The following is an 18,858-nucleotide window of genomic DNA, read 5'->3' on the forward strand; positions in this document are numbered from 1 at the left end:
CGGTGTTTATAAAAGTGAGGACTGATAGCTCTGGCTGTAGCCTAAGCTTGCTACAGCCAATAGCTTCCTCAGACAGTGCAAAACAGGCTCAAGTATCACACTGAAATATAGGCACAATATTTATATTCCAGTTGCTTTATTTTATAATTATATGGTAAAAATGAGAATAATAAATTTTTCAGTAATAGTGTTCTGTGACACTTTAGTATTTTTATGTCTGATTTTGTAAGCAAATAGTTTTTAAGTGAGGTGAAACTTTGGGTAAACAAGACAAATCAGACTCCTGAAAGGTGTACAGTAGTCTGGAGAGTTTGAGAACCACTGACTTAGCCCACTAAGATTTCATTGGAAGATGAGATTTGTATAGCACTTTCAAAAATATAACTTGAATACTCTTCCCTTGTTAGATACAATGCATTCAGGAATGTCTTCTTATAGAAAAGGTACAGTAAGTTTAGTTTTTATACATTTAAGTAAAGTTATCTTCTGTTTAGAAATTCCCTCATAAAAATGATAAAAATAGAAAGTTGCCCTTTGTTGCGGATATTTATTCATTATTATATTATTCTAAATTTCATAGGTATGTTAGTGCAGTTCAAGCATCAATATTGTCAGTGGCTTTTTCTTGTGAAATGGAAGCCTCTGTGTAAGATAGATCCTTGTCTTAAAGGCTAACAAGTTTTTTATATTTGGCTACATGGAATCCCTCTTTTAGTTTTGCTTTGTAGGAAGGCTATGATGGTGCGTCACTCCCAAAACCATTTGCAGTTCCTGTAGCTGAATTTGCAATGGCAACTCTGAAGCAGTTTTCTATATGAAAGCCAAATCGGATGAAAGTTGGAGAATATTTATTAAGCTTTTCACTTCAGATATCTTAAGTGTACTGTTCCTACCAGGAAAAATGATGTAGAAAGAAAATTTAAATCTTTTTTTGACTTGTAACCCATAGATGAAAGCAGTACTTATGAATACATGTATGTTAAATTTGGTAAATAGTGAAAAACATTTGCTTAACAAATATTTTAAAACTTTTTATTCATTCTGTACTTCGAGAAAGAGCTTTAATTTTGGGGAAGATACTGTGCGTCCTTCATTCATAATGCAAGTTAAGTCTCTTGTTTCAAATGCAGAACTTGCCCAAACCTTAACTGTGGAGCCATGACTAATGTTTTTATGTCAAATGGCTTTGATAGGAAAATATGTAACTGTGAAGAAATCATATTCAGAATAAACTGCTTAGTAGTATAAAATAACTGTAGCTGACCATAGTTTTGAAATACAGTAAAGATCTGGACTTGAGCCCAAAAACTGAGGTAGGAGAAATTCTTTACTTTAGAATTCTGAATCCTAATTTTTTCCTTTATGTGGCTTTTTGCCTCTACCTCTTCAGGTTATATGAGCAAGTTAGTGTCTTCTTGCTTTCCCACCTGTGGTTGGCTAGCAAATCATGACTCCTTTTAGATGTGGACCTTGCCATAGTTATTATAGCTTTGTCTCATAGGATTACTATAATGTGATCTACAAAAAGCTACACCTAGCGACCACTCAGACTGTAGATAATGCAGCAAAGCAATGGCTATCTGTCCAGGCTTTTTGCCTGAGGGCATATTTAGAGGCCAGTGACGTTAAAGGAAGGTGGAAAACCTCTTTTATTGGCATTGAGCCAAATTGTTCCTAATGATTTAAAAATGGTATATGTGTAAAAGCAGTTCTGATTAAATTTGTCAAGTCTAAATTATTTTCCCATTTCTTACGCGACCAGCTGGATATAAGTATTTATAAAATGTTTATGGTGCAAGCATATTATTTGTTGTTCACCGTGTTTGGAAACAGATATGTAGACTTTTCAGACTAAAGCCTATCTTGAACTATGAGTTTAAAAAAAGCTGTCATTCCTAGATAACTTTTCCCAACAAGACACATTGGATAAGACTATCCAAAGTACCGAGCCCTTAAGCACTCTTCAAAATTTCATCCAATTTATATTTTTAGCACAGTATATGAAACAATAAGCTTCAGTTTTCTCAAGTATCCTTAATTTTGTTTGGCTTTTCCTAAGGCAGAAGTGCTCTGTGAATTGGATTAATCATGTTGTGTTTTAACTGTAAGTGATTCAGGTTTTACACATATTCAGAGTGAGTGTTAATAGATGCACTAAATAAATTCAAAAATAAATAAATTGGATCAGCCACTGCAAGTTAATTGAAGTTTCTGTACAGATCTGTATGGGGCAGATTCTGTACAGATGCAGAGCTAAAGGAGGGATCATATTCAATTAACTTTTAAGAGTAATGGTCTTAAGGTTAAAAATTAACTCTCAGATTAAAATTTTCAAAAATTTGGCCATGGAAAAGCTCACTCTGTTTCAGCATCTTAACACTGTATGCCTGAAGTGGTAAAAGTCAAAACCTTTGATTTGTGATCAACAAACTCAAGTCAAACTTTACACTTGCATGTAGGAAGCAATATCCTGGCATAGATTGACTTCAGTTGACAGCTACATGATGATTTTAAGAGTTATTTTTTTTCACTTAGACAAAATATTTGATATCAGTTCCATCCCAGTAGCTATATGACCAAGATATTTGTTCTAAAATGCTGGTTGGAGGTCTAGCATTGTTTTTAGTCCCCATTGGTTTAGTTTAGGCCACTCAATCATATCTCAGTTCCACTTCAGCTGAGTTTCTGTGAAATAAAAGCACAAACATCTTTTCTATGTTTTAATACTATACGTTGGATTTCTTTAGTGCATACTATAGTAATTTAAAAGAATTTGCTATGTTTAAAACACTACTCAATGATGGAAATGTGAGTGGTGCTTACATAATGCATTTATTTCTCTCTGCAGTGTATCATGTCTATGCTCATATCCAGGGTGGTTTATTTTCTAGAATCTGGAAGATCTCTGGCTTCAGATTATTATGCCTCTTTAGGGCAACAGATGCAGTACAGAGTAGTACCCATTTTGTATGTTCATCTATTTTTGGAGTTTACTAGCAGTGTTCTCTTCCCATCATCCTTGCCCACTCTGTAGAAGAAGAAACTTGTATGGGCAAAAAAGGATATTACTAACTTGCTTCCTCTTTTTGGATGTTGGTGGGGAACAGCTGCTTCCCTTCACAGGAGGAATCAAGTTTAAGATATGGAAGGGAATGCAAGGTGCCCCATCTGAGCAGAGAGCAGTGTTTAAGGTACTCTCGCTGTTGAATATGGGGCAGATGGTGTTTCCCCTTTCTTCCATTAGAGTTGGTTCTAGAAGGTTGGGGAGTGGGAATCTTAGAGATGTTGGAAGCTGAAAATTAAAATTCATTTCTCTTTGCTTCTAATGGGAAAAGCAGCCACAGGATCTTGTGATCAAACCAATGGGTAGAACTTCTGACTAGACTTAGAAAATGGGACTTTTATCTAACTATATACAGAGTTTATAACTCTTAAACTTTCGAGTATGGCCATGGAATTCTGGAATTCTCTTTTATGGAGGTCTGCTCTAAGTGCACTTTGAGGATGAAACTCTCTGGTATGAACATGACCTCTCACCTAGAAAATAACATTTAAGGAATGCTATCGAGATTGGTAATGTCAACAGATTCACCTAGATGTCAAGTGTGGTTACGGGAAAATATATACACAAACGGTTATCAGTATGAGAATTGTCAGGATAAGAGTCACCTGGTAGTTTCTTTTAAAATTTGTTTTGCTAGAATTATACATAAAGTACCTAGTTAGAATAATTTGTATTGGTTCACACACTCTAGTGTTAAGAATAAAATGGATGGGAGTTCTATAAGGTAGCACAGTTGTCTAGACAGTGAACATGAGGATCTGACATAGCTGGTTTCATATGTTATCTCTTAAAGAAATGCCCAAGCCACATTGACAGCTTGTTTATATCTCCATGCACTCAGGTACCATATCATCACTTGTTTTCTATTCTCATATTGGGCCAGATTCCAGCCCTCACTGTGGCTCATGTGTAATTCTTTCAGAGCAGTGCAAACTTATGTGACCCTCTACTGCCATTCTGTATGGCCCCCATGATAGGATCATGCTGTAGGCAGAGTGGTGATGCCAAGAGCAGGAGAAGGATTGATGGCACACTGTATGTTCCTGGTTTCAGAGTAACAGCCGTGTTAGTCTGTATTCGCAAAAAGAATAGGAGTACTTGTGGCACCTTGGAGACTAACCAATTTATTTGAACATAAGCTTTCGTGAGCTACAGCTCACTTCATCGGATGCATACTGTGGAAAAGTGTAGAAGATCTTTATATATACACACAAAGCATGAAAAAATACCTCCTCCCACCCCACTCTCCTGTTGGTAATAGCTTATCTAAAGTGATCACTCTCCTTACAATGTGTATGATAATCAAGGTGGGCCATTTCCAGAACAAATCCAGGGTTTAACAAGAACGTCTGGAGGGTAGGAAAAAACAAGGGGAAATAGGTTACCTTGCATAATGACTTAGCCACTCCCAGTCTCTATTCAAGCCTAAGTTAATTGTATCAAATTTGCAAATGAATTCCAAGTCAATAGTTTCTCGCTGGAGTCTGGATTTGAAGTTTTTTTGTTGTAATATAGCAACGTTCATGTCTGTAATCGCGTGACCAGAGAGATTGAAGTGTTCTCCGACTGGTTTATGAATGTTATAATTCTTGACATCTGATTTGTGTCCATTTATTCTTTTACGTAGAGACTGTCCAGTTTGACCAATGTACATGGCAGAGAGGCATTGCTGGCACATGATGGCATATATCACATTGGTGGATGTGCAGGTGAACGAGCCTCTGATAGTGTGGCTGATGTGATTAGGCCCTATGATGGTGTCCCCTGAATAGATATGTGGGCACAGTTGGCAACGGGCTTTGTTGCAAGGATAGTTTCCTGAGTTAGTGGTTCTGTTGTTTGGTATGTGGTTGCTGGTGAGTATTTGCTTCAGGTTGGGGGGCTGTCTGTACGCAAGGACTGGCCTGTCTTCCAAGATTTGTGAGAGTGTTGGGTCATCCTTCAGGATAGGTTGTAGGTCCTTAATAATGCGTTGGGGGGGTTTTAGTTGGGGGCTGAAGGTGACGACTAGTGGCGTTCTGTTGTTTTCTTTGTTAGGCCTGTCCTGTAGTAGGTGACTTCTGGGAACTCTTCTGGCTCTATCAATCTGTTTCTTCACTTCCGCAGGTGGGTATTGTAGTTGTAAGAATGCTTGATAGAGATCTTGTAGGTGTGTGTCTCTGTCTGAGGGGTTGGAGCAAATGCGGTTGTATCGCAGAGCTTGGCTGTAGACGATGGATCATGTGGTGTGGTCAGGGTGAAAGCTGGAGGCATGTAGGTAGGAATAGCGGTCAGTAGGTTTCCGGTGTAGGGTGGTGGTTATGTGACCATCGTTTATTAGCACTGTAGTGTCCAGAAGTGGTTCTCTTGTGTGGACTGGACCAGGCTGAGGTTGATGGTGGGACGGAAATTGTTGAAATCATGGTGGAATTCCTCAGGGGCTTCTTTTCCATGGGTCCAGATGATGAAGATGTCATCAATATAGCGCAAGTAGAGTAGGGGCGTTAGGGGACGAGAGCTGAGGAAGCGTTGTTCTAAGTCAGCCATAAAAATGTTGGCATACTGTGGGGCCATGCAGGTACCCATAGCAGTGCCGCTGATCTGAAGGTATACATTGTCCCCAAATGTAAAATAGTTATGGGTAAGGACAAAGTCACAAAGTTCAGCCACCAGGTTAGCCGTGACATTATCGGGGATATAGTGTTCTTGACGGCTTGTAGTCCATCTTTGTGTGGAATGTTGGTGTAGAGGGCTTCTACATCCATAGTGGCCAGGATGGTGTTATCAGGAAGATCACCAATGGATTGTAGTTTCCTCAGGAAGTCAGTGGTGTCTCGAAGGTAGCTGGGAGTGCTGGTAGCGTAGGGCCTGAGGAGGGAGTCTACATAGCCAGACAATCCTGCTGTCAGGGTGCCAATGCCTGAGATGATGGGGCACCCAGGATTTCCAGGTTTATGGATTTGGGTACTAGATAGAATATCCCAGGTCGGGGTTCCAGGGGTGTGTGTGTGCAGATTTGATCTTGTGCTTTTTCAGGGAGTTTCTTAAGCAAATGCTGTAGTTTCTTTTGGTAACTCTCAGTGGGATCAGAGGGTAATGGCTTGTAGAAAGTGGTGTTGGAGAGCTGCTGAGCAGCCTCTTGTTCATATTCCGACCTATTCATGATGACAACAGCACCTCCTTTGTCAGCCTTTTTGATTATGATGTCAGAGTTGTTTCTGAGGCTGTGGATGGCATTGTGTTCTGCACGGCTGAGGGTATGGAGCAAGTGATGCCGCTTTTCCACAATTTCAGCCCATGCACGTCGGCGGAAGCACTCTATGTAGAAGTCCAGTCTGCTGTTTCAACCTTCAGGAGGAGTCCACCTAAAATCCTTCTTTTTGTAGTGTTGGTAGGGAGGTCTCTGTGGATTAGTATGTTGTTCAGAGATATGTTGGAAATATTCCTTGAGTCGGAGACGTCAAAAATAGGATTCTTGGTCACCACAGAACTGTATCATGTTTGTGGGGGTGGAGGGGCAGAAGGAGAAGCCCCGAGATAGGACAGCTGCTTCTGCTGGGCTCAGAGTATAGTTGGATAGGTTAACAATATTGCTGGGTGGGTTGAGGGAACCATTGCTGTGGCCCCTTGTGACATGTAGTAGTTTAGAAAGTGTAGTGTTTTTTTTCTTTTGTAGAGAAGCGAAGTGTGTGTTGTAAATGGCTTGTCTAGTTTTAGTAAAGTCCAGCCACGAGGAAGTTTGTGTGGAAGGTTGGGTTTTTTTAATGAGAGTATCCATTTCTGAGAGCTCATTCTTAATCTTTCCCTGTTTGCTGTAGAGGATGTTGATCAGGTGATTCCGCAGTTTCTTTGAGAGCATGTGGCACAAGCTGTCAGCATAGTCTGTGTGGTATGTAGATTGTAATGGATTTTTTATCTTCAGTCCTTTTGGTACGATGTCCATCTGTTTGCATTTGGAAAGGAAGACTATGTCTGTCTGTATTTGTACAAGTTTTTTCATGCAGTTGATAGATTTCCACTCCATACGGCTAAATGCAGTGCCTTGCATAATAAGTTTCAGAGTAACAGCCGTGTTAGTCTGTATTCGCAAAAAGAGAAAAGGAGGACTTGTGGCACCTTAGAGACTAACCAATTTATTTGAACATAAGCTTTCGTGAGCAACAGCTCACTTCATCAGCATGCATCCAATGAAGTGAGCTGTAGCTCACGAAAGCTTATGCTCAAATAAATTGGTCAGTCTCTAAGGTGCCACAAGTACTCCTTTTCTTTTTGTGAATAATTCTTATGCAAAAGCACAATGAACATCTCTTTCCTCCTTTACAAAGGTACATAGAGATTAATTTCTCACGATCCAAGGACTGAAGAAATGTTTAACCCTTAAAGTTAGCTAACATGAGTCCAGGCATTGGCTAGAGCTGATTCACTTGAGTACAAGGAATTTCCTCAAAACCTCTATCGCCACCACTCAAGTTCCTGGATGGAGTACATCATCTCTGCCTTAGTACAGGTCCTTGTTACTGGCACCGATAGGTTAGTAGTTTATAGTATTAGTTAGTGATAGTTAAATTTTTTTTATGGTGTTTATCTTTTTAAACACTTCAGTTCCTGTTCTGAGTATTGTTACCATTGCCAAGGCATGCCTCAGTCACCAGGATACAAGCCCTGCCACTCCTGCAAGAAACCAGTGCTAGTGAGAGCCCCCCCCCACTCCAAGTTGCCTGAAGTGTGATGCAGAGTTGCATGTCAGCGATTGGTGTCAAATTTGCAGGGACTTTAAACTAGAACCAAGAGACACAGGGAGGCCAGACTTTAATTTCTCCTGATAGATTCAGCTCTGCTCCCTCCATCTGAGAGACTTTCCTGTTTCAAATGGGTGCCAAAGCACTTTGGTTTTAGTGAGGAGTGCTCCACCTGTATTGGCTGAGTCCCAGCACTGATTGTCTTCCTCAGAGCTGAGAGAGAAACATTGCAAGTTGGCCTCCAAGGACTCAACATCAGTGAAAGGGCGATCCCCTGTACTGAAGGCTGGCAGGCATGCAGACAATGGAAATAGTCAATTTGAAGCTGAGACCATCGACTCCAGCACAGGCATTATCAAGACCATCCCCTGAGATGGCATCATCGAGCTAATCAGTGCAGTCTGCTTCTACCCACCAACTGGAGGCTATCCTTGTGCCATCAACTCAGGAGGCATTTGCTGCGACAAGGGACTTGATCAGCCTCTAGGTACCGGTGTTGCTCGTGATACAGGTGTCTTTTCACACGGTACCGACAACTGCAGGTCACGCTTTGCCAGCTACTACAATACTGTGTTAAGTACTGTGGGCACCTCTGGATATCCAAATGTCTATCATACAGTGCTGTGAAGAGGAAAGCCAGCGACGATTTCTCCAGTATCGTTGTCCGCAGGCTCCCAACGCCGATCACAGGCACCGACAGGATCAGTCCCCCAGCCTGCCTTGGTCAGAAGAGGCTGATTATCTTCAGACTAAAAGGTCTGTTCATACGTCTCACAGTCGTGTCGTGCACCTTGCCGTTTCCCTCAGAGGGCTTACCACTCCTTGTATCCACAGTAGAGCCCTTCCAGGCCAGCCTGTAGGGATCCATGGGCCAAAAGTAATTGAGTTTCTGGGCTTTTTCCCAGTGCCATTCTGGAATGCTTTGGGATTCCCACAGATGTCTGGGTACTCTTTGTGCCCACCCACTTCTGTAACATCAAGTAGGTGTTAAGAACCATCCTGCCAAGTACACCAGGAGTCAGTGACCAATACGATGCTCGTACCATGTAGGAAGATATTGCTCAGGCGACTCTCCCTTTGAAAGGCCAGAGGGGGCTCCACCTCAGCCGATTATGGCTTTGTCCTCTTCATTACCTGATGAGGCAGTGGCTCAGATGATTAGAGGGTCCACCAGGACCTTTTAAAAAGGGTGGTTTCTGCCTTGGCTATCCAGTTGGAAGAGATTTTCTTGTCATTCCACAGGCTGATTGACATTTTAGCAACTGCTAGACTTCTTGGGTGGCGCTCTGATTAATGTAGCTGTCCTGGAGCCCACCAAGGTTCTGTGGTGGACTCTATCTTTCCTTCCCCCACATCAGAGTGAGCTGAGCGCAGATATCATGTACCCTCATAGAAGATTAGGGTTGGAAGAGACCTCAGGAGGTCATCTGGTCCTCAAAGCAGGATCAATCCCAACTAAATCATCCCAGCCAGACCTTTGTCAAGCCCTCTCCATGGTTTGAGCACCTCTGCACCCACCTCTCTCCGGGGTTGCTGGTGGTCTCAGCTGCCGATGAGAAAGCACCAGGGGCAACAATTGTCTACCTTGCAGTCAAAGGCTGCTACAAAACTTGACCTGTTGCAGAAAGCTTTATTCGATGGCTGGCCTGCATTTCAGGATTGCTAACTGCAGGGGTTGTTAGGGTGCTATGACTTCAACTTCCGAGGTTTGGTATATTAAAAGAGACAGATGGCCAGAGAATGCAAGACAGGAATTTCTTGCCTTGTTGAAGAGGTAAATTAGTGGCTAGAACCTCACTTCAGGTGGGGGTGGACACTGCCGACTCTGCTGCTAGGGTCACGGCATCAGCCATTATGATTCACAAATGTTCATGTCTCCAGTTGCCAGGTTTCCCTCGAGGTCCAACAGACCATACAAGACCTTCCTTTTGAAGGGTTGTCACTCTTCTCTGAGCAGACTGACAGGCTGCATGGCCTGATATTCGGGCATTTAAAAGCAGTTTTGTCCTCAGGAACCACATCACTAGTTGCTTTCATTCCTCGCTACCATGACCCAATGAGGAAAAAGAACAGAGATTACTGGAGAAAACTCCCCCCTTCTTCTGCAGCAGCTTCTAGTTCATCCAGACAGACTAGGAGTTCTAAGCAAATATTTTTATGTTTATGTCAAGGACAGCATGCAGCCTATCCTATCCCTCTGTTTACCAGCCTGCTATCTACCTGCTCAAGTGCTTGGTCTCAAATCGTTGGAGACCAGTGGGTCTTAAGTACAGTGGAATTGAAATACACCCTTTAGTTCATTTCTGTCCCCCTTTTTCCAAGCCCAGGGTGACGAGATGTCCTGATATTTGGGGCTTTGTCTTAGCTAGGCACCTATATACCTCCCAACCCATTCTGATTTTTCACACTTGCTATCTGGTCACCCTATCCAAGCCCCTTCCCAGTCTCTCTTCAGGGACCACTCTCATGAGGAAGCTCTGCTTTGGGAGGTGCAATCTCTCCTCCATTTGGCAGCCACAGAGGAGGTTCTGCAGTTTCTCATAGAAAAGGGATTTTATTCCTGCTATTTCCTGGTCCTAAAAGCAAAAGGAGACCCATGCTAGACCTGCGGAAGCTCAACAGACCTCTCTGGAAAAAGATAAAATTTAACATTGTCATGTTGTCTTCTATTATCTCTTCTCTGGAGATGGGTATGCTGCCATCAATTTGAAAGACTCAGGTTTCCATGTGCCAATACATCAGAGCCCCAGGAAATTCCTGAGATATATGGTCAACCAGTGCCATTACCAATTTGCATGCCTACCATTTGGCCTGTTCAGCTCCCTATGTATGTTTGCAAACTGTGTGACAGTGGTGGTGGCATTTCTTAGAAAATCAAGATTTCAAGTTTTTCCCTACCTGGACAACTGGTTGGTGAGAGGCCAGTCCAAGACTCAGCTGCTGTCCAGCGTGACAGTCATCCATTCTATCTTTGATACACTAGGGTTGCTTATCAGCACAGAGAAGTCCTGTCTCCAGTGCAAAAAATAGTTCATAGGAGCAGTCTTGAACTCTGCAGAAGCCAAGGCATTTGTCCTGCAATTACAATTCCAGAAGATGCTGGCTAGTCTTTTAGACCTGAAAATTCATCCCCACCATGACCATATGAAATTGCCTCAGGCTTCTGGGGCGTATGGCTTCATGCATTTATGTAGTCCAGCATGCCAGGCTCCATCTCAGGAAATGGCAAGGATGGCTGGCTTCAGTTTACTTGCCAATTCATCACCCTCTAGATGTGGCAGTGCAAATGCCCACTCAAATTCTGGCTACGCTGGGCTGGGGGACAGACCCCTCAAGTGTGTGCCTGGAGTACCATTTGCTTCTCCTCAATCAGCTTTAATCCTAGTTACAGATGCTTCTGCCCTCAGGCAGGTGGTCTCACCTGGGTTCTCTGCAGACACAAGTTTTATGATCTATACAGGATTTAACTCTGCATATAAACATCAGAGAATTGAGGGCCATTCAACTGATTTGTCAAGTCTTCCTTCCTCATATCAAGAGAAGTCTACGTGTACCTACAGACAAGGAGGATCTGGTTGACTCTGCTATGCCAAGAGTCATTCAGGCTGTGAGACTTGTGCATCGCCAGTTCAATCAGCCTCAAAGCCTCTCACATTGCAAGTGTGAAAAATGGTCTGGCAGACTGGTTAAGCAGATCATTTACTAGTCATAAGTGGTCTGTCCATCAGGACATTGCCACATCCGTTTTGTGGCTGTGGGGGACTCCCTGTGTAGATGTCTTTGCAACATAAGTCAGCAGGAAGTGTAATCAGTTTTGTTCTCAACAAGGTCACAGTCCAGGGTCCCTCACGGACCCTTTCCTGTTGCCCTGGGCAAGCGTGCTCTTGTATACACTTGCTCCACTTCCACTCATACCAAGAATATTGTTGAAAATGAGGCAGGCTCATGCCCAAGTCAAAGTTGCAGCTCCAGCATGACATCAGCAATGTTTTCCACTCTGCTGTCCCTCTCGGTCAAAGATCTGCTGACTCTACCACTGGATCAAAATCTGGTCTCCCAGGACCACAGTCACCTCCCCAACCTGCAGGTCCTCTACCTGACAGCCTGGATGCTCTGTGGTTAATGCCCCAGGAAGAAGTTTGTTCAAAGGAAATTCAAAATCCACTTTTAAAGAATAGAAAACCATACACTAAGTATACTTATCTGATTAAATGGAAACGATTCTTCATCTTGTCCCACTAGAAAGAGGTCTTCCAAGTCCAGTTTCCACCACATCATATTCTGAGCTATCTGTTGTTCCTGAAACAATGTCTGGCTATTCATTTAATTAAGGTTCATTTAACAGCTATTTTAGGTTTCTACACTCCAATTGATAATTCTGTTTTCCCCCCCAATACTATGTCAATAAGGTTTTTGAAGGGTTTGGAAAGGTGGTACTCTCAGGTGGAGCATCCTGTTCCTCCTTGGGACTTGAGTTTGGTGTTGTCAAAACTTATGGTTCCTTCCTTTGAATTGTTAGCTATATGCTCCTTGTTGTGTGTCTCTATCAGGGTACTCTTTTTGGTGCCAATCACTTCTGCCAGGAGAGTAGGTGAATTGTATGCTCTGTCTTCTCCTCCATACACTGTCTTCTACAAAGACAAGGTTTATCTAGGTCCACATCCAAAATTTCTTACTAAGGTGTGTCTCATTTTCGTATCAGTCAAGCCATGTACTTACGTTCTTTCTTCCCGAAGCCTCATGCTCATGAGGATGAAGAGAGACTCCACGCTTTGGATATCAGGAGAGTGGTCCTGTCCAAGTAGAATACTAACAAACAGTTTAGATCATTCTCACAGTTGTTTGTGGCAGTTGCAGATAGGAGGAAAGGTCTCCCAGTCTCTTCTCAAAGAATCTCAACTTGAATATCCTCCTGTATAGGCTTGTGTTATGACTTGGCCAGTGTAGCTTCACTAAGCAGAATACAAGCACATTCTTCTACATCACATGCAGCCTCTGCAGCCTTACGAGCTCATGTGCCTGTCCTAGACATTTGTAAAGCAGCAACTTGGTCTTCAGTGCTTACCTTTGCCTCACATTGTTGACTCTCAGCAATCTAGAGATGATGCTGTATTTGGGTATGTGGTCCTCCAGTCCTTATTCAGGTAGGTTCCAAGCTGGAGGTGGGATTGAACTGCTTGTGAGTCACCTAAAGTAGAATGGATATGTGCAATCACTTGAAGAAACAGTTACTAACCTGTTCAGTAACTGTTGTTCTTGGACGTAAGTTGCATGTGCCCATTCTATAACTAACCCTCCATATCGTTCTCTCCAGTAAAAAGGAACTGATTGGATTTGGGGTGGTTCCACCCTGTATACCACCATGCATTAGCGCAGGGCAGCAGATGGGTACTTCTGAGGGGAAACTCTCCAACAGTGCACTGGGCGCGCACACCTGAAGTGGAAGGGACATGTGCAACACATCTCAAGGAACAAGTTTGTAACTTTTTTTTTTTAAGGTGGATGATGTAATATCTTTTATTGAACCGACTTATGTAGATGAGAGAGAAAGAAGTTAGCCCAATAAAAGATATTACCTAACCGACATGGCTATAATTATACTGCATACATGGTCTTTTTTAAAGAAGACCATCTTTAAAGCTGGTCAGCGTTTTCTTCGCTGCAATCTGGATTTGTCTCTTGAAGCCAGTCTTTCCAAAGCTGACTTTCCCCACTCCTCTTTATGCTTTGGGAACATGGTAATGCCAACTCTTTGTAACCATTCTGGCTACCTGGTTCTCAATATTCTGAAGATTGCATTTCATTTTATCCCACCTCCACATCTTGAAAATTGGGATTGTCTTGTCCTGCATACTAGTCGGATGCTGTTTTAAAGTGTCTTAGTTACATCCATTTAATGACTTCTTGACTTAAAGGTGACTTGCAAAGGGGGAGAAGAAGTTGAGTGCACACTATTTTTTGCTTTTGACATACAAAAGGGGCCTGAAATTTTCTCCCCCTTCTTTCCTCCCTCAGTTTTTGTCTGCTTGTTCTTTTCTAGAAACATCAGGAATATCAAGTCTTACCTTTTCTGTTCTTATTGGTAGACGCCCTGCAGTGACGTAAATAAAGTTTGAAAGAGCTCCCAAATCCATAATCAAAGGGGGTACTGAATGTATAAAAAGTACTTGAGTTAAATATATTAACAGTTTTCAATCAGCTGAATACTTCCATGTCAATAAATAAGATTTCGTTTATTTTGTGTTTCTGATGTCAAACCCTACTAGGTCTGCAATTGTCCATAGTCCTTAAGGAAAAGCACTCTTTTAGGGTAAACAAGACCTGAATTTCTAATATTTAAAAATTTAGTAGGTTGTCACTCTGCATCAAGAGAAGGCGGGGGGGAAGGGGCACAAACCTGTTTTTTTCTTTTGCAAGTCACCTTTACAAACAAATACAGTTGTTTTTTAGAGGGCTCGTCTGAAAAGTTAAGAAAACGATTTGAAGAATAGCTGTCTTTTAATTTTGTATTACACCGCAACTAAGGATTGCTTAAGTGTGAATTATTTTATCTTTTATTCGGTGTGAATGTTGTTTTTCACAAATCAGGTTTTGCCTATAGATTTTTTTTTAATTTCTCTTCTTCTTCCTCCCCCGACCCCTCCCCCCCCAAAAAAGAATACTTCGAGATTCCATAACTTACTCTGTTACAGTATGATGGGCTTTTTCCCCCCAGGGCACCTGTTCACAACAAGTCTGATTTGTCTACGGCGAAATCATAACATATAAATGAAAATTCTTATCGAATTATCTCTGTTTAAATATATGAAAATCACAGTATTTAGCCAGACCATAGACATTCTATTAAGACGTATTGGCTAAAGGATTAACTACTATTTTTGTTTTGTTGCAGGGATCTCTCCAAAGTTAATATCCTGGTACCTGGTGCTGGGCTAGGTAGATTGGCCTGGGAAATAGCTATGCTCGGTTATGCTTGCCAAGGAAATGAATGGAGCCTCTTTATGCTCTTTTCTTCTAATTTTGTACTCAACAGGTACTTAGCTTATATTTTACTTGCTGGTTGCAACCTATATATACTAGGGAGGCAAAAATCAGTGACCAATCCTTTAACAAAGTAATAACCAATCAAAATAAATTTCTAAATCCCTAATCTAGATAACCAGATCTTTTAGATCTCTTGCATTCATGTAAATGTCTGGGAGAGGGTAGGAGGGAGGAATGGGAGATTATTCCAAAATTTGACTTGGAAATTTACTATCACCATACCTGTATGTCATAAAGATTGTAGAAGCAAGAATTGCCTTGTGATTTAAGCACTGAACTGGAACTCAGGAGATCTTGGCTCAGCCACAAATTTGAGCTTGAGTAAGTTATATAATTTCTGTGCTTCTGTTTTAAATCTGTAAAATGGACATACTTCCCATCTCATAAAAATGTTGAGTATAAATTGATTCATATGTTCAAGGAGTTCTGATACTATGGTGATAATCATCAAAGAAAACTTATAAATAAAAATAAAATAGGTTGCATTTATTGCTAAAAGTTCAGGCAAATTTCCACAAGTATTTATTTAATTTTACGTATACATTTTTTGTTGTTTGACAGAAAAATATTAATAGATGCCTCATTGCTATAAAAATATCAAAACACGTATTAGGCAAGCTTTCTCATCCAGCGGCTGTGTACACCTTCTAATTACTCATAGGCTCACAGCTGTAGAATCCACTATAAGTGTTAAGTTTAAGTGAGGCTATGATATAAGCATTACACCACACACTTAATTAGAAGCGTGATATGTTGATGTCCCATGTTCATTTTCCATTAATGACAGCTATTAGTCATGTTGCTGAATGCGCTACTGGAAGGCGCTCAGATTGTATGTTAATGAGTGCAGCATAAGAACCTATATAGAATAGAATTATTTCCATAACTAATCTTCAGTTGACAAATCAAAACAATACTGAATCAGGAGTGCTCCAATCTTTCTTTATCTGTTAAGCTGCTTTCTGTTTTGTACCTCACCAGCTATCTCCAACAATACATTATCTGAAAAATGATATGAGCAGGAATCTGGTGCCACTTTTAGTCAGTTTCTGGCTAATGCTCTAAATTTCATTTAGAAAGATCTCACTGCAGAAGCTCTAAATTCAGAGTCTGTTCCAGCAGGACTATAAAAGCTTCACATATGAAGTGAGTTGCTAACCATTTCTTTTATTCGATACTTTCTCTTTTGGTACTTGCATTTTTATTTACTGACTTTTAAAAAACAAACAAGCCCTCGTGCTTAATTTAGTAAAAAGGACTCTTATGTATTATATCTAGATGTAAAGTGTAGATAGCATTCCTCTCTTTTCCTTTGTCCATATCTTGTTTATCACATTTTGAAAAAAAAATTGTTTCAAAAACATGCTGCTAATGTAGCTAGTTTTTGATGGATACGAAAATCCTATCTAATTGTTTGCCTTTAGCATCTACTCAAACAACTTCCATACTTCTAAATTGATATGGACTATTAATGTGTAATTAAAATAGCATCCCTCTCTAAACATGTTTGCCATCAAACACTTGGTTCAGATTTGTATTTAAGTGAGTGAAGTTAATATTTGATTCAAAAGCATTGTATGCAAATTTAAGAACCATGGGAATTTGATGGGGAAGCAGAGAGAGAAGTGTGGTTGGCTGTTATCAAAGTCCGAGAAAGGAAATAGCCAATCCTACTACTGATAAGCTGTTTAGAGGAAGAACAGAAAGTGGATTTGGGGAGGGGAGATATCAAGATACAATAGTTGTTCTTACCTTGAGTTGGAATGCCAGCAAGTATATGGGAGGATATCACATTTATTATCTGGTTCAAGGTTCAAAAGGAACCAGATAGCCAGTAGACTGGCTCATCTGTCTGAAGTGACAAACACCTGTGAAAACACTTAATACTTTGATTCTTACAATTTTTTTTTAAAAAAAATTTTATTACTATAGCATCCAGGAACCCTAGTTATGGACCAGGACATCACTGTGATAGCATTGTACAAACATATATCAGAAAAATGGCCCTTGCCCCAAAGAGTTTATAGTCTAAAGTTGTGTGTACACTGCAATTAAAAACCTGTGACTGGCCCGGGCCAGTTGACTTGTGCTCAGGCTAAGAGGTTGTTTAATTGCGGCATAGACATTTGGGTTCAGGCGGCAGCCCGAGCCACAACGTCTACACTGCAATTAAACAGTCCCTTGGCCTTAGTGAGCTGGCACGGTCCAGCCATTGGTGTCTAATTACAGTGTCGACATACTTAAATATAAACAAGAGCCAACAGATGTATATGTACAGACAAACGGGGGAGAGGAGAGAAAGGAAATAATGACTGTGTTGTTCATCCTGATAGGCAGTGATATCTGGTGGTTGGGAGACTGCTTATGTTTAGTGTTCCCACTTTTATCATTCATAAATGAGTAATCTCTCTTAGATGTGTAGGTTAACACACCTGATTTCCTGTGTTCTGTTGAGACCCCTAAATGCAAAGTCCCCTTCTGTATAAAAGTCATAAAAAGGTCTGGAAAGGACTTCAAGAGGTTATCTCGTCCATCCCCAGTTAGTTATGTGGTATAATTAATATATTCTGTAAGCCACTGGTTCTTCGAGTAACGTCCCTATGGGTGCTCCATTCTAAGTGTGCTTGAGACTCCTGCACCTTTGATTGGAGATTTCTCATCGTAGTATCCGTTTGGCCTGCACATGCATGTTACTTAGTCTCGTGCTCTGTGCTGTTATATAGCACTGCGTGGATGAACCGCCTTCAGTTCCTTCTCGGCCTGAGATGGAGCCTTAGCAGTTATCTGAGTTTTTACCTCCACTGTGTCCCATGAGGTTTTTTTAGTAGTTAGTAGTAATTTTGGCTGTAGTAGTTTAAATATAAATATATAGCTATTTTTTTAGTACCCTGTAGATAGTTTCTCCTCTCCTGGGAGTTTGATTTTTCTCGGAGGGTATGCTGGGATCTCCTGGTCTCAAATGTTGCCTGTCATGCCAGGAAGCAATCCCAATGAGTGATGGTTAGTCCTAGTGCATCTGTACTCAGAGAATCTTATATTTCCCAGAAGTGCTATGTGGCATTAAAAATCTAGAGCTAGAAAAACAGGGAGATCAAACTTCGATTCCTCATGATGAAGAGTTCACTGCACCTGGCCTCTACCCCTGGCCAGGGGACTCCCTCTGTACACCAGTCTGTGAATAAGTCTTCTGCCGTCACTGTTTCTGAACTGCTCTCCTTGAGGGCATCTAAGAGGAAGACCCAAGATTCCTCCATAATATTCACAAAGACCGTCCCTCAAGTTTCTTCATGTAGCAAATCTGCCTCTAAGAAGTTGTGGTCTCCGATGACTCCTGTATTTCAGCACCCACTGCTCTCTGACCTGGTACCCACAAGGCTGCTGATTCTTCAGGCCAGTCAAACCTGAAGACTGTAGAGCAGAGGTCCCCAAACTGTGGGGCGTGCCCGCCGGAGGGGCATGAAGGAACTTTGGGGGGGGCGTGGCTAGCACCCGGGCCAGCCCCCACAGGGGGTGGGGAGGGAGTGCCACCTAGCTCTGCTCTTGGCCTCGTGCCTGGGGCCCTGGCTGCCAGCACCAGCCTCCTTACCGCTGTCCACACATCCCACCACCCACCCACCCCCGAGCTGCAGCTCCACTTTCAGCCAGGATGCAGATGGGGTAAAAGGGGGTGTGACCCTGAAAAGTTTGGGGACCACTGCTGCAGAGTCTTAAGCTCCAGGAGGTCATCGATACTACCAGTGGAGCAAGGCTTCAAGAAGAGCTCTATCTCTTCTCACCCAGTACTGGAGAAGCACACTCGGCTCTGTATTGTCCTCGAAGCAGTTGAGATTCATGGTACTGTCAACTCCTTCAGCCACTATTATTTCAGCGCAGGCCATGGACAAGGTACCGACAACACTTGGTATCACAGGAGTTTTGCTTTCCCCGTGACTTTGCTGTGCCCAGCTCATCATTACATGGCTCCGATATACTCCCATTACCGAGGGCTTCCAGATGTCTAGACATTCACCCAGTACTGATGGTTTCATCTTT

The 18,858-nt window shown here is 41.8% G+C and overlaps 1 protein-coding gene across 2 annotated transcripts in view; it reads left to right on the forward strand.

The window, feature by feature from the left end:
• The window catches only part of CARNMT1 (carnosine N-methyltransferase 1), a 52,965-nt gene that overhangs the window by 23,204 nt on the left and 10,903 nt on the right, over positions 1–18,858 (forward strand). For both annotated transcript variants that reach the window (XM_084628531.1, XM_084628530.1), the window contains one exon: positions 14,675–14,815. In XM_084628531.1, coding sequence (XP_084484657.1) covers positions 14,675–14,815 — 141 coding nt within the window. The remainder of the gene's footprint in view (positions 1–14,674; positions 14,816–18,858) is intronic.

This window comes from Lepidochelys olivacea (genome assembly GCF_965140295.1).
Source record: "Lepidochelys olivacea isolate rLepOli2 genome assembly, chromosome: 5".
NCBI lineage: Eukaryota > Metazoa > Chordata > Testudines > Cheloniidae > Lepidochelys > Lepidochelys olivacea.